Source organism: Siniperca chuatsi, linkage group LG5 (genome assembly GCF_020085105.1).
Source record: "Siniperca chuatsi isolate FFG_IHB_CAS linkage group LG5, ASM2008510v1, whole genome shotgun sequence".
Lineage (NCBI taxonomy): Eukaryota > Metazoa > Chordata > Actinopteri > Centrarchiformes > Sinipercidae > Siniperca > Siniperca chuatsi.
This window is the reverse complement of record NC_058046.1, coordinates 4193594-4209326: the sequence shown is the minus strand read 5'-3', so window position 1 is coordinate 4209326 and position 15733 is coordinate 4193594. Positions and strand designations below refer to the sequence as shown.

The window sequence follows — 15733 nt, the reverse complement described above, 5'->3', positions numbered from 1 at the left end:
ATAGAGAGAAGATCAAAATGAGGCTTTTTGCTGTTAATCAAATCACATTTCAGTGTTGGTCCAATTTCTCCTCGTCTCTCTTTTAGAAAACGGTGAACCTGTACCCCTTCCAGATCCACAGCATCTTCCTCTCGTCCTTCGGGTCTCTCATCGGGCCTTTTGGCGGCTTCTTTGCCAGCGGCTTCAAGCGAGCCTTCAAAATCAAAGTAAAGAACATCTCAGTTTCTCCTTCATTTTGTCTCGTCTCCTCTCTTGTCCAACAAGCATACTCTGTGATTTACTTTCCTTCATCTGGATAGTCTGGTTTCCCTTGTCTTTATGTATCATTTTATTGTTTTAGTATCTTCTGCTACGTACAATTTTCACTTAAATCTGTTTTTCAGGTGAGATTTAACTGTCATTAGCTCATTGTTTTCCATTTTACACACATCTCTGCAATCTGTACCATTCTTTTCTGCCATTACTTCACTATGGTAACACTCAGCAAATGCACTCAACTGATTTAGAGCTCCACCTCAAGCGACAAGCTGACAGACACAGAGATTAGTTTAAGGGAGACATATGAATATTGCGGGAACTGGTTGGACCACTTCAACTGCTGTGAAGAGCAGAGATTTTACTTAAAGGGACGGGGAGCTCAGCAACGCTTTGCGTAATCCCTCACACAGCAGCACACTTTCATTACTGCCGGCTATCGAGGTAAACTGCAGCCCCCTACTGTCAGCCACTGAGCGACACCGCTGCTGTCACTGGGGTCTCAGCGCCTTGTTTAAGGGCTCCCCGCTGTGAAGAGTCATTTCTCAAACAACTGAGCCAGTTAATGTTTGTGTAGTCAGTGCTTCTGAATTTTGCTGACTGCCTTTGTAGCACATCTCCACCTAGTGACACCATATATGTTTAGATGGTCTTTGCTAATTGAAAGCATTGAAACACCCAAGCAGCACCAAAACAAAAAGAAGCAAGAAATTATTTAAAAAAATCTTGTATAATACCTTTTTAGAGGAAATAACATGGATGGCAGTCTGCACATTTTGAATAGGGACAATAATCAGGCTACATCATACTCTGATAACCACACACACACACATTACACCTGTTAATCCCAGGCTCAGCAGGTACTGAGTTCTGACGTTATGACACCCTGCTCTCTCGTCTCCTGCAGGACTTTGCCAACACCATTCCCGGCCACGGTGGCATCATGGATCGATTCGACTGTCAGTACCTGATGGCCACCTTCACACACGTGTATATAGCCAGCTTCATCAGGTAAGAAGAGGAATTGAGGCTCAGAGGGTTATCAAGTTCCTTTCAGTCATTTAAAGTTTTATATGTTTGTATATCAGTTCTCACAAAGCTTCAGATGGCTGCGAAATAAAAGGAACTTATTCAGAAAAGGGTGGACTTGCACTTCTGGCTCCATCCGTGCTCACAGCTTGTCAGGAAAGAAAAATCAATAACCATACTGCACATTAACGGTATTACTGCAGTAAAATGATGACAGCAACAAGTTATGAGTTAATAGCAAATGTACATATGTGTTTTCTGGTATCAGAAAAGAGTAGAAATTACAGTATGCCACTGATGAAACAAACTTACAACTACAACCAAAAGTTATCATTTTGTGTAAAACCCGAGTGACGAGTCCATAATGTCGTCTCCCAGCACCTTAAATTACAGCAGCCACTTAAATTATTTTACTAGCCAACTTCAATTTTACAGTTAATAACCACCTTTATTGTGATAGTTGGTCACTTGCCATATCATGTTGCTAAAATGTGGCTGGTATTTTTTTTCTCTCTAACATATCACTAAATTAATTTTGTGCGTTTTACTTGAGTAAGCAGGAAGCTTGAGGAACTTGAGGGGCTGCTATGACCCGCAAGGCAAAGGTCATGTTACCAACAGAGACAATCGAAGTCTTAAGTGAAGTAAAGAAGCGCATCACACAACTGCCTGGAAAAAGTAGTAAAACACCTTACAGCAGGGGAAAAAACGCAGTAAAGTTTGTTAATCAACCTGCCGCGCCGAGCAGGCTCTATTTGGTTTTGACAAATTGTGATTCAAACAATGCAAAAACTTTTAAATGTGACTGAATGAACGTGAAAAGGATGACTATTAGAGAAACAAACTAAAGACTTGTAGAACTTGTAGCAAGCTAACATTCCTTCAAAATATTTCATCATACCCTCCATGAATATTCATGCAAACATACCTTCTAGTTAATCAAAGTTTCAAAAATGTTTCCCTCAAATTCTTGAAAGTGTAGGTCTGTCATCTGTTATAAAACGTCATTAAACACCACAGTCAGTGTGGTCTATTAGATAACATTGTAATAGCTCACACAGCCAATAGTGGTCAGCTGGCAGTAAACATGCAAGCAGATGATCTCACTAGTGGTCTGTCATGTGACCCTCGCCTTTCATTCCCTTCTGCGTAAAAAGTCTCTGGAGAGTCTCCTCAGGGACCTAAAAGCACAGAAAGAGCAGAGGAGAGTTTCCGATTTCCTGGTTTGTTGATGTTGTCTTAGAGGCTGAGTTGGGATTTTTTTTATGCTTTTCTTTCCATTGTGGTCACATTTTCTTTGTTGTCTTGCAGGGGACCGAACCCAAGCAAGGTGCTGCAGCAGCTGTTGATGCTTCAGCCTGAACAGCAGCTCGGCATTTTCCACACTCTGCACTCCCACCTGAGAGAGAGGGGCATGCTCCCCCCAGCTGCTGCCCAGGCTGAATGAAAGACTGCGTGCTTCGCAGGGTGATGACTGGAGAGTGCGTGTGATGGTTTGGAAAGTTTGTGTAAGCATGTACACACACACAGGCACACACACTCTTAAGTATGGCTGTATGGTGTGTGAGCCCAGACCTCTCTCAGAGTGTCCATCGTCATCCTGCCGGCTCTTCATTCGACTTCCAACCAGCTCAAAATCACGACTTTGAACCTGAGGTGACTCTCCAGTCTAAATGGAATAACCTTTGTAGTAAAAAGAAAAAAACACAATAACACAACAACAACAACAACAAAAAAGGCGGCTTTGTTGCTTTCCACTTGGACAGGCACCTAAACTACAACACGCTTCGCGAGCAAACAGGCAGTCCCCATCCTAAAAACTTACAGACTGAAGATAAAATGTCTTATCAAACAAAATGGACTCTAAAGCACATGGCTTCGTCAGCGCAGGTGGATGGTGGATGTGCAGTTTCCCTGTGGACGGCAAATATTGCACTGACTTTAACTGAACAAATGGATTTAAGAAGCTTTACCAGCATAAACTGGGCCTAAAGTGTTGGGCACACGGACATGAGCTACAGCAAACAAACTGCTGAGACTTGGGGTTTGGGTGTGGGTGAAGCAGTGATGCAGCAGGGTTGTCAAACATACTCTAGACACTGTTTTATAGACTATGCTCTATTTAATGGTCCTAAACTCACAGCATAACAAAACATGTAGCATGTACGCTGTAGTAGTAAGTCCTGTCTTGGGGTACTGCTAAACTAAGCCATGTTTATTCTCTTCTTCTACAACGTGAACTTTTAGCTTTTAGGTTTCTGTTTCTATCTAAATAAATTGCACAATTAAAGTCAATAACGATTGACTGTAGGCATGTTAACGCAGAAACTAGAGCATCAGCACTAGAGCATCAACACTCAAGTTAACGTACTGTACATAAATATACTGGAAATATTTAGCTGAAAAAATACTTAAGACATATTATAACAACTTGCTGGGGAAAAAGAAAACATTTTTATGCTATGAGAAATGATATGCAAAAAAAAAAGAGATGTAACTCATTTGTAGCCTTTAGCAGGAACAAATAAGATTTTTATGAGGTAGGGATGTAGATTTGAGGCTGTTCTCGGTGACCCTTTACTAGAGATTGTAAAAAGAATTTAAAGGAATAGTTTGACATTTGGAAAATAGGCTTATTCTTGCAGAGAATTAGATTAGAAAATTGATAACACTCTCATGTTTGTGCGTTAAGTATGGAGCTAGAGCCAGGAAGTGAATAGCATAAAGACTGAACGCAGGGGGAAACAGCTAGCCTGAGTTTGACCAAAGTTTACCTGTGAAGCTCACTAATAAACACATTGTTGGTGAACAACAGTTGTGTGCAGTAACTTCCCCTCAGTCGCCACAGTGACGACCAAACACGCAAGGTCGAACGGTTTGTGAAAGGTGCAGCACACAATTCTACAAAGCAGCTGACATTCCAATGTACAGACTACATTGGATAGTAAATAATCACAATTTAAATTTTCTTTTTGGTATTCCCGTCCTCCCTGACTTTTTTTGCCATGCTTGAGATTGAAAGGAAACTCCGGGAATTCAGAGATGTAAAAATCAATCAATCACTTTTCCTCCATTGATAAATGACCTCCCTCATTGTGGAGGTTAGTTTATGTGGGATTAAAGTTTAATTAAGTTGACCTTTGGCTGCAAAACATGGTGGAAAATCAGCGTAGTGCACTGCTATGGCTCGCGTAGCTGCCTGGGAGAGCGCAGGTGATCTCCCCAGTGGAAATAATGACCTCGCTCTGCGCATTATTGAACTTGCGCTTTTGGTGTGGAAGCCCTGTGAGGTTGCCACAAACCAGCAGAGACGCTGCACTGAATTGTTGAGTGGACAGATTAACTGTTGCTCATCATGAAATAGTTGCACCACATCTAAAACTACAAATTGCAGTTTTTACATTTCTGTTTGTGTACAGATTAAACAAATGTGTTCATTTGTGAGCTTTAGAGGTGTAACTTTGAATAAAAGGCAGTCGAGCCGTTTCCCCCTGCTTCCAGTCTTGCTAGGCTAATCGCCTCCTAGCTCTAGGATTCATACTAACCCACATACATGAGCATGATATTGATATTCTTATCTAACTCTCGGAAAGAAATTGGATAAGTGCATTTCCCAAAATGGTGAACTATTCTTTAAAAAAAAAAAAAAAAACTGTGCTTCCTTTATTGATTTGAACTAGTTGCACTGTAGTGGGGGGTGGATGCATCAGACCACTTCGAAGGTTCCCACATCCACGGACACGTTTGTTCAACGGTCATAAAAAATCTTGCTATTTCGGAGTCTTCTTATGCATTACATCACTCTTAAATTATTAAGTTTCAGAATGTAGTTTTGTAATATGAGATGTTATCAATGATAACATAAGATTTGAGTACATTTGGAGAATATATACTGTACAGTATGTGTGTGTGTGTATATACAGTACTGTATTGTACACATATCTTTAAGTATATAAAAATCTGACACTCTGGGCGATGGTTTTATTAGCAATATATTCATCTTATGCAAGTTGCAGTTTGATTCCTTAGGATATGGGTTGGATGATTTTATTCTACATGAAATCTGTGGCATTGATGATTAATCACATGTTCACCAGTGTGAGAAATAAGACAAGCGTGTTACAAGGCTGCGTTTGCGGCTAACAGGGCCGATGAGGTTCTCTGACTGAATCCACATCTTTTCAGAGAGAAATATTTACCAAAGCACTGTCTGATTAACACTGATTTCCTTCCGTTATTGAAACAGCTCTAGGGCCCAGGTCCAAACGATCGTCTCCTTCCTATTCTGACATCCTCTCTTTGTTCTGAAAAATGGAAACATGCAAAAAGGAGAGTTTGGGACTGGGCCGCAGACTGGAGTGCTAACATTTTAATCTGTGGCCTGTGCAATGTGTGTCACTGTGTTCTGTTCACCTACTTCAGTTGGTGGACGAAGAGGATGTTATAATTTATTTGTCCAGTTTGTTCTGTTCATGTTTTCCTCAGAGAAGTGCATTTTCGTGTGTTTGAAGTGAACGAGGGTGCTGGGTGGATTTTTGGGACCAGCTGTATTGTACTGTAGAAATCGATAACTAAACCCTCTCTCTGGTAAAACACACACTACTGCTTTACAGGCTTTTCTGTATTCAACCTTCACTGTCCAACTTACATATTGAACAAGATGAAGCAAAGCATGTAGCCATCTGGGCAGTGTTCAGACTAAAGCAATCTGACCAAAAATCAACACAAACAGCAGATGGTCAAATGATTTAGATTTGTTTTGTTTTTTAAAGCTGTTTTATATGGAGTCTGAAGTGTGCCACCGGAATAATTAAACACTTTTATTGGTAAATTAATCAGTCAAATAATCAAAGCATCAAAAAACTGTAAAAATTTCTTCTGCTTTTATTCCTTAGTTTCCATTTAATGATCACTTACATTTAAATGTAATTTTAATTTAAATAATTTTCGATTAGTCAATTTATTGTTTTGTCTGAAAAATGTCAGAAAATTGTGAACAGTGTCCCTCACAGTTCCCCAGATGACGAATAGTCCAAAACCCAAAGATATTCAGTTTACACTGATATAAAACAAAGAAAAGCAGCAAATCCTCACACTTACACTGACGCTGGAATCCAAGAAAGATTTTGATGGATAAATGACCAATTAATCGATTATTAAAATAGTTGCTGATTAAGTTTCAGTCAATCTGCTAATCAATTAATAGATGAATTGTTTCAGCTCTAGTTAGAAGACACATATGCTAACAGAATAAGTAAAATTTTAAGTGTTTTGCAAGACAATAAGATAATAATGAAGTTGAACTATTAATTGGCAAATTTCATAACTTTTTCATGAACACCATCAGTCATTATATGTAAATTTAATTACATAGCGTCACTTAAATGCATCGATTAATTATAATTAAGAAGTGTATTATTCCATTGGCACACTCGAAACTCCAGTTTTACAGTTATAGTTCAAATTAGATCTAAGCTGGTGTGTGGACTAATGTGTATTTTTATTCAAGTTATGAAGGTATAACACTTGTGGTACACAAATGTAAAGGTAGTTTTAGCAGCCCAAATGTCAGATAATGATGCACTGCAGATGTTTGGTTGCTCCTCTTTTTAATTTATCATTTTGTGTATATTTTGTGTGATTTGCTTTGAGCAGAAATGTTTTCTAATGAAAATCTATAGCTTTTGAAGTGGATAAGATTAAAAACTATACTGAGGAAGTATGTTGTTAATATAGGGGTAATAGAAAGAAATGTATAAACCACATATTGATATCTTGTTAGGGATAAAGTGAAGCTGTTTACTGTATGGAGGTGAATAAAGTTTTGTTTTTTTTCTTTAAAATGTCTTACATTTTGTTTCATGTCCTTTTGATAATGACAAGACAGAATTCACTTTCACATTGAAGGAACAACTTCTGATTTATTCACAAAATAAAGCTCGACAGTTTGTGATTAGACATTTAAAAAAAGGATTTTGCAGTGTGAAAGAGCAAATGCAACGTTTGTACTCATGTAGCTCTTACAAACAGCCAAGCATTGAGAACAGAAATCTGTCAAAGGGAATATTTGGAAAGAGACACCTCTGGCGTCAACAAACAAGCCGCCATGTTGGAGGAATGACAACAAGAGAAAGGTCATTTAAAAAAAAAAAAAAAAAAAAAAAAAAAAAAAAAAAAAAAAAAGAAGGCTGATTTCTGAGTGGTAATTTGGTGTCATCAGAAACGAGAGCGTAAAGATCACACTGCTGATAGCTACTGTTGGGACTCAAAAAAGAAGCTAAATGTCTCTATGACTGACTGTAACTTGGAAAATGTTCAAATACAGTTGTTCATATTAGCTGACAATGTCTGACAAAATTTTATGTTATTTTGAATCCAAAGAGTGTCATAATGAACAGCAAACAAATACAGGCATTTATTCCTCCATAAGATCATAGAAATTACAGCGCTCCCATCCTAATCAACCAACGCTCATTACAGATCATTAGATCCATATATCTATAAAACAAAACCATGCTTGGATCTGGAAGCTGCTGTTAAGTCATCCTTAACAGACTAAAAATACAAAATGACGAGTGGCCGACCAATCACAAACTTTTCACATGCTCACATTCTTAAAACGTGAAAATTTGACAGCATTTTTGTTGTCACTCTTTCAACTCTGTTGTTTTGTCCCTTGTCGATATATCTCCATCACATGACAGGTTTCCATTAAAGTGCGTCTCAGATTTGTGTCCCTTTTGAGTCAGTATCAAACACATAGCAGAACTCATCATCATTACAGTGATGAAAATGGCTTCAGTATCTCAGGACTAACAGAAACAACAGTGACCCCTTCTGGAGAAATGTACTACACCTATTTTTACAAACATCTCCATGAAAACAGAACAGTAATTTAAAATAACAACATTGGGTTGACATTACTTTCAGAAATTCAAGAAAACCTGAAGTCATTATCACTGAAACTAAAGTCAACAACAGCCATGCACAATCTGGCCTTTTTCTACTTTTAAATATACAGTTTTAGGGGTCATTTAAGTGTACTGTCTTACTATTCCTAAAGATAATAGTAGAGATAATACAGCATTGTGACATATTTGAAGATGTGATATTACATTCCAGAGGGCATTACACACAAATATCTGAGTCAAAATATTTTAAGATAGTGCAATTTGAAATTGTATGACTGTACCTGTTCAGAACAATGTTTAAAGTCCCAAAAACTACAGACTTAAACCCATCCTGGTTTGCTAACAGGTCAACTCCAACATTTATATTGGGGCGGAAGTCTAAAAGGAGACAAATTTGAGAAAACAAAACTTCCCTTGTCGTACGCAATTAGGGTTGGGCAATATGTTAAAATTTTCCAACCGGCCATTGTCAGCCCAACAACCGGCGATGATGGACTCAGCCGACATAGTCGTCCAATCGCCCAACCCTACAATTTAGAACTACTTCAGCCATCAGCTCTCATGTATGAATTTCTGCAGCTTCATGTGTCTCAACATGCAAATAAAAATACATAAAGGCCGAATTAAAACATTAGCAGCTGGCCAGACTGTTCATCACACCTGTCCTTGGCACAGAAACTGAAATATAATTATAAAAACCTGTTTTTTTCCTGTTCTACCGCATCTTTTCAGGGTGAAGTGTATAATCAGCTAAGTCATGAGTCATAGCCATTCTCATTTTTGACCTTTTGCTACTTCATGTGAGCGATAGAATCAAAGTGGGAAACCTACGGAGGCCCCCAGGGGTCAGCTGAGAAAAAAAAAGCTCTGTGTAAATCTGTACTCCCGGTTTACACATCCATGCGCATGGTTTCTCAGCTGACTTCAGTAGTAACGTTATTGTCGGTCATTTAAAAGCTAGCTTTTGAGTGCTTGAAGATGAATGTTGATTATTCGCTAACCAAAACTAGCATTAGTATATTTCTCAAGTTTTAAAAAAATTAAATGAATGGATAGGCTTTGGCTGTCAGTATCCTTGACTACTCTGGTCCACTTCCATACTTCGCCTTCAACATGGTCACATCTAATCGCATTTGCACTGATTCTTTCTCAAGAACCAGTTTAAATGTTGACAGGAGATTGAAAAAAAACAATCTTCTTTTCCATGTGGTTCGCAAATTAAAACCCTTACAGTAACTCTTTCAGAGACCAAGCATTTTAGCAATAATGCCTCACTCCTCTGTCAGTCAGATTGATTTTCTGTGGCCACTTCCCTCCAAGCTAGCTAGGTAACTAAAGCATTGAATGGCACTCTTGTCTCGTCATCTTCCTCTTCTACAACAGACCTCGGGTCGGGCCTATCGGGACAGAAAATTAACCGGAGCAAAGCCAGCCCGACACGCACCAACAGCCTCAACACAAGAAAAGCAAAAGGCACTGTAATCTCCATCAGGTGGAATATCTGGGCGCTAAATTTACTCAAAATACATGTTAGGAAAAACGTCCCCAGAGCTACGCAGGGATACAGAGCTAGCTTAGCTAGCATAAACACGTGCTCGCGCCCGCCATATCGTACATAAGGGTGCAGAGTTTCCTGTTCACTGTAAAGAGCGACCACCCAAATAGCAAGTTGGAATATACCAGCAAAGAAAATGATCACACAGCTAATCTGAATGGCTTCCAGTTCGTTGCGAGAGTTGTGCGGGAATTCGTGTGTTAGCTGGTAGGCTAAAGGCAAACCTCCGACAAACGCCAGTGAGAAGGTGTTCAGCAGGCCCATGAAGCGCGTTGCCTTGGTGACATGGAGGAAGAGCGAGTGGTGCACAAACCAGAGAAGGCCGACGGTGGCAAAGGAACCAAAGTAGGCGAGGTACTCTGGGCCGTAGACCTGCAGAGCTGCTATCAGGCTACCGCCAAACTGCTTCTGCACAACGGCCGGGTCGGGAACGTTGTCCTCGCTAAACGGAAGAAACCAGAGAGGATAAACGTTAAGAGGTTTTTTAGCACATTTTTCTTACACTATTAATTACACTTCAGCAGTGAGCAAAATCTTCTACCGTACTCAGATGTATTTGTACAAAACCAGTCAGGTATTTTTAGTGATTACAGTGTTGGTTCGGACCATTTCGAAGCTGCTTTTAAGATGTCACTAAAAAATGAGGGCACTAGCCAAAACGTTGGGCAGCTTTACTTAATCCAGATATAACTGGTGCATAAACAGTAAATACACTATATGCATAGAATTCATATGATGCATAAGTTTATCTTTATAGAGCAACACGTTGGTTGTATTAAATGTGATAATGGGGTCTTCTGATGCATAGCGTTGTGATTTTAGCTATCTGTAACACTGTCTGACCTCTATTCTGTACACAATATATTCATTGTGTACAGAAAATATTCCTTTGCCCTATGTCTACCCATTCAAGGAGATAAAGTGAAACAAACCATATGTCCAGGATAAGAAGCGTTGCTACAATGGCATAAACTCCATCACTGAAAGCCTCCACTCGGTCCTTACTGAGGGGCTCGTTAGGCAGGTAGGTGTAAAACAACATGGAGTCTGGAGTCTCCTCCACCTGACCTGGAATGGACAAGATTTGGTTTCTGTTTTAAAAAGGTGATGCACACGACACGAGTCATTCTGAAATAAATCTACACCCAAAGTGTATCTGGCCAGAGGTCAGCACGTTCGATGAGCCTCTCCTACCTGTCACGATAAAATCTAGTGCTCACCAATTGCTTTGCTGCGACACCACTTCAAACACTGGGAGATGTACGGCAGGAAGATGACAATCGCCAACAGCACGTAGGACTGAAAGACAAAATGAATGTCACCGCACAGAAGAGACAGCACTTCAGAGGTTGACGTAAACTTTGAAGGTTGAAGTGACTGAAAGTTGTCTCAAAAGCAGCTTTGTGCTGAAACAATTACTCATTCAATTGACAGAAAATGAATTAACTGAGCTAATCTATCCTTTAAAATCCCAAACATTTGCTTGTTCATCATTGAATATCTTTGTGTTTTAGACCGTTGGTCGGACAAAACAAAAAGTTCGAAGATGCCACCTTGGGTTCCAGGAAGTAGTGATGGATATTTTTCTAAAAATTTTTAAAGATTTATAGATTGAATGATTAATCAAAAAACAAATCAGTATATTAATCTATAATAAAATAATCATTAGTTGCAGCCCTGAAACATTACAAGATGAACGGATCCCTCACAACAGATGATCTCTAACTGTCTAATCATCTACTGATGTTCAAATGTCAAATGTAGCATCCTCAAACAGGTGAAGAAGAGAGGAAATGCCGCCTACCAGCTCGAAGAAGATGAAGGAGAAGATGCTGGCGAAGAAGCACATGAGGGGAACACGCATGATGACTTTGAGGATGTGGTGTTTGTAGAAGGTTTGGTTCTCTGAGATCTGGATCTGCTCGTTCAGCAGGAAGGGACGGCTGAAGGCGTACAACACGATCACCGACTGGGGAAACAAGACATGTAGGATTATGACGTATGTGATTACACAGAATGGAAATAAGAGGTAAGGTAGTTCACTCCCTACTGAATTTTAATAGTTCCACTAGAAAAAAAGAGCAACTATAATAGTTGTTTTTGAGGACAGAATTATTTGACGTTTGGGAAGATGTACTGATTCATTTAAATGTGGCAGTTTTTCCCTAAAAAGGAATAAAAACACGTTAATTGCCTCACCTGAATGACGCCCATCACCATCACACAACCACAGAAGAGTAAAATCCCGAGGATGTTCTCAGGGAAAGTCGCCATCAGAGAGAACTGCCAAGATAAGACACGCTGTCCATTACAGAGCTTGAATGACATCAGTCAACTTAACATTTATTTGTGCAAACACTGATTGATTCAACTGCAGCTTAGCCGCTGCAGTGAGTCACACTCACTGTGTACGGTAGAAAGGTTATCAGCATCATGCAGGCCTGAAATAGAACCGAAAGCAGAACTTCACATTAGAAAGAAGGAAACGTGCTCACCAGACAAAACAACTTTCATTCAAATGTAAAATGTAAACAACACTGAAAACATGACTCTCTTTTCTCTTAGCAGTCTTCCACACAGAGGGAAATTGGCTCGATTATTATTATTTGATTGAGTGTTAATATGATGATAATATGATATATTTGATTTGTTTGGGAAATCAGTTACCAATATGCACTGATTTATGCATAAATACTGTATATGTCTGAGTTCATGTGCAGGTCTCAGAAAGTCTTTCTTTAGCCTTTGTTATGCTAGCTGAAATGGGACTTTTAAACTAATCATAGTTAGCAGAACAAGCTGACCACAGCTGATTCAACTGTATAAATTGTAAATCAGAGAGGTGATAAAAGGACAAGAAGTTAAATGTACAACATCTAAGAAGAATATAAAACTAGACATTATTACAGTCACATTAGCACCTTTTGTGATGCGTATTGGGTACATACCTGCTATCTGATTCTCCTTAATGAAATATCCAAGATACTCAAAATGAATATTTATTTATTATTTATTACTTGACGATAGACTTCAATGAACACAATCAGAAAATGATGGCATGTTATTAAACACACACTGATCTCTACTTACGAGGTTCAGCAGTGCAAGGCAGTCATCAATGCGTACAATTACTTGAAATAACCTGTGAAATTCAACACAAAGAGGTGATAAATAATAAACCTTAAAACTGCTGTTATACTACTACTACTAATAATAATGATAGTGATGAAGATGATAATAATAACTCACTTGATATGAGCAGCCCATGCAACGGTCACAATCAGGAATGTCATTAAGTAAACAGCAATCTTTGTTGTCAGCAGAAGCTGAACACTCTCCCTCAACTCCTGCAAGACGGACAAACAGATTTATAACGTGTCGCCTGTTTTAAAGTCAAATCACTGCATTTCCACAGTATCACTGCACAGAGCTGCACTATATCTGCTACACTGAATAGTACAGTTACAGTGACCTTAACCCAAACCTAAATAATGACATATACTATCACACATCTGCTGCTATTGTGAAACATTACCTCATTATCTTCCACCTTTGTATGGGCAACAGGTAATATCTGTGAATGAAGGAAACTGCATTAGGTGAAATATCAACTGTTGAGAGAAAGGCACATGACACTAAGCATCTGCAGAGACTGTTCTCTGTAGGTAAAGGGCCCTGTTGTGAATATTATCATGGCTAAAAAACTAATTTTCCCAGACTTTTTGAATTAGAAATTTTATAGTCAAAAGTATATTATTAAGTGGTGATTAATGACTGCCAACTACTGTATACACATACAGTAAACTCACCGAGTTTATAATGGTTGTCAGCATACCTGTGTTTTATGCTGTCTCAGTTGCTGAGATATTTAACGTCCTCAGTTGAGTTCAAAGTGAAAGGAGAGATTAGCTTTAAAAGTTCCTCACATCTACTCTGAACCGGGGTAGACCAGTCCTCCCCAGTTGGTCCTCCCCAGTTGAAAGTTTGTACTATGCACCTTCTACTGGAATAAAGTTAGAGACACAATTTCTCTGATGTTCTTTTTCCTGATATCTTTAATGATTGTGAAATTGTAGATTGGTTTGTCTGTGTGATTATACTGTCTGACTTACTCATCTTGTTTTGATCTTGTATAAACAACAGAGATCTTGATCTCAGACGTAATTAAGCCTTACCTACCTAACTCTGTGGCACTCCACGCCATAGTCACTTTATTTAACTACCATTGAATACTCCCGAACCTCTCCGACATCTTCTCCAATTCAAAACGTTTACAGATCTGGAACTTGCAAAATTCATTTTTCATATTACCAACCCTGTTTGTCTGATCACAACGTGCACACAGGGGTGGAAGAAGAAGCATTCAGCAAAGAGTCCAGCATTCAAACTTCTACTCAAGTAAAATAACGAAAGTATCATCAGGAAAATGTATTTAAAGTATCAAAAGTACAAGTACTCACTATGCAGACAGAGTGCTATAATACATTCTACCATACAGGACCACTGATGATTGAGTAAGTGAACAGTTTTATGTTGGAGTTTGTTAAGGTGGATCAGATTTTAACTAATCAACCTTCTCTTGGCAGTTAAATCTATTACAGTGTGTTTATCACGTGTGTTGTAGGTAAAAGCTAAACCTGAGAAATACCCAGTGCATTATGCAACACTAACTACAGCTGTCAGATAAATGTAGTGAGGTAGAAAGCAGAATTTTCCCTCTGAAATGTAGGAGCAGAAGTATTGAGTGGTAAAATGATACCTGAGTCAATGCACTAAGGTACGTTGTAAGACATTTACTAATAAAGTGAGTCTGTATTGATCCATGCTGTCTTCTGTCGCCTGAATCGTGCGGTTAAAGGTCTCTGCAGTCGGACAGCAGGCCGCTAACCCGCATGCTCTTCCCACGGAGAGCTCGGCGTCTTACCATGACGGTGGCGATGATGGAGATGAGGGCATCGCTGTAGGCCAGCAGTCTGTGGGAGGACTGGGTGCCGCTGTGGCCCTCTCTGTCGGACGGAGTGACGCTCTCCAGGAACGAGGAAGAGGAGACTGCGTGGCTCCTCGTGCCTTTCTTCTCCATCTCCTCCTCGACGTGGTGCTCTATGATCTCGCTGTCGTCGTTTTCCCCCATCGTGGAGGAGCTAGAGGAGCGCAGAGGACGCAGCTGAAACCATGGACACGCCGGACGGAGATGTTTGCAAACAGCCGAGTAACAGCTGACTGAGGGCGGGGAAACAGGAAGCAGCTGCCCGCTGTTTTCCTGTTGTCTGCAAAGATCGTTGATTGAGGGAAGAGTAGCCACTCCGAGTCTAGGATGGATACGGCAGCATGCTTACTAATACTAATACCACAATGCTTCTTTTTACGGGGATATTTATTTTTAATTTAATTTGTACTTTGATGTTACGCATTTGGTGTCTGTCTTTAAAGGGTACTGCAGAGTTGTGTTGACATTCAGGTGCTCACCAAAACGCATTGTGTGTATTTTTGAGGCGTACTTTATGCATTTCCTCCTTAATAAAACCTTAGCAAAGCTGATTCAAAAAAAGAGAAATGTTTTAAAACCTTTATTGCTTATTCATGTAATAATTGGCCACAGACGTGACGCTTGCAGCCGCAGTATTTGTCTGGACCAGGGTCTCATTTGGTCATGGTGGTTATGCCAAGGTGTAATTTCCCAAGAGCAGACTTTTGATTGCAATTTAGTTCTTGCATAAAGGGGCAGAGTGAGACCTCTGCATCTTTTATCTCCTCTCTGATGACGCTGCTCTGATCTGGGTAGATACATTGTAAGATTTGAAGCAAATTTAACGCAGTATAGTGAGAAGCCCAGAGTTTCTAAGAAGCCTTGTTTGGAGGTAAAAACATGTATGAATAACACAAATACAAAAGGCATTTGATGCACAGTAGGGATGTTGTAAGTGATAATTAAATGATATATTATTTGGACTATAGCTCACTACACAGAAAGATGAAGGCTTGC

The 15733-nt window shown here is 39.5% G+C and overlaps 2 protein-coding genes across 2 annotated transcripts in view; one reads left to right on the top strand and one right to left on the bottom strand.

Annotated features, from left to right (window-relative positions):
• cds1 (CDP-diacylglycerol synthase (phosphatidate cytidylyltransferase) 1) overlaps positions 1-7470 on the top strand; it is a 33077-nt gene extending 25607 nt beyond the window's left edge. The window contains exons 11-13 of the mRNA XM_044195899.1: positions 87-206; positions 1163-1266; positions 2596-7470. Of these exons, the coding sequence (XP_044051834.1) occupies positions 87-206; positions 1163-1266; positions 2596-2731 (360 nt within the window). The 3' untranslated portion in view covers positions 2732-7470. The remainder of the gene's footprint in view (positions 1-86; positions 207-1162; positions 1267-2595) is intronic.
• Positions 7471-7675: 205 nt separating this feature from the next.
• Positions 7676-15143, bottom strand: tmem175 (transmembrane protein 175). The gene is made up of 10 exons (XM_044195897.1): positions 14675-15143; positions 13286-13324; positions 13000-13097; positions 12841-12892; positions 12156-12191; positions 11950-12033; positions 11555-11719; positions 10971-11049; positions 10683-10818; positions 7676-10192 (listed from the first exon to the last, which is right to left on the bottom strand). The coding sequence occupies exons 1-10, from the start codon at positions 14879-14881 to the stop codon at positions 9520-9522; spliced, it is 1569 nt and encodes a 522-aa protein (XP_044051832.1). The 5' UTR covers positions 14882-15143; the 3' UTR covers positions 7676-9519.
• Positions 15144-15733: the final 590 nt, after the last annotated feature.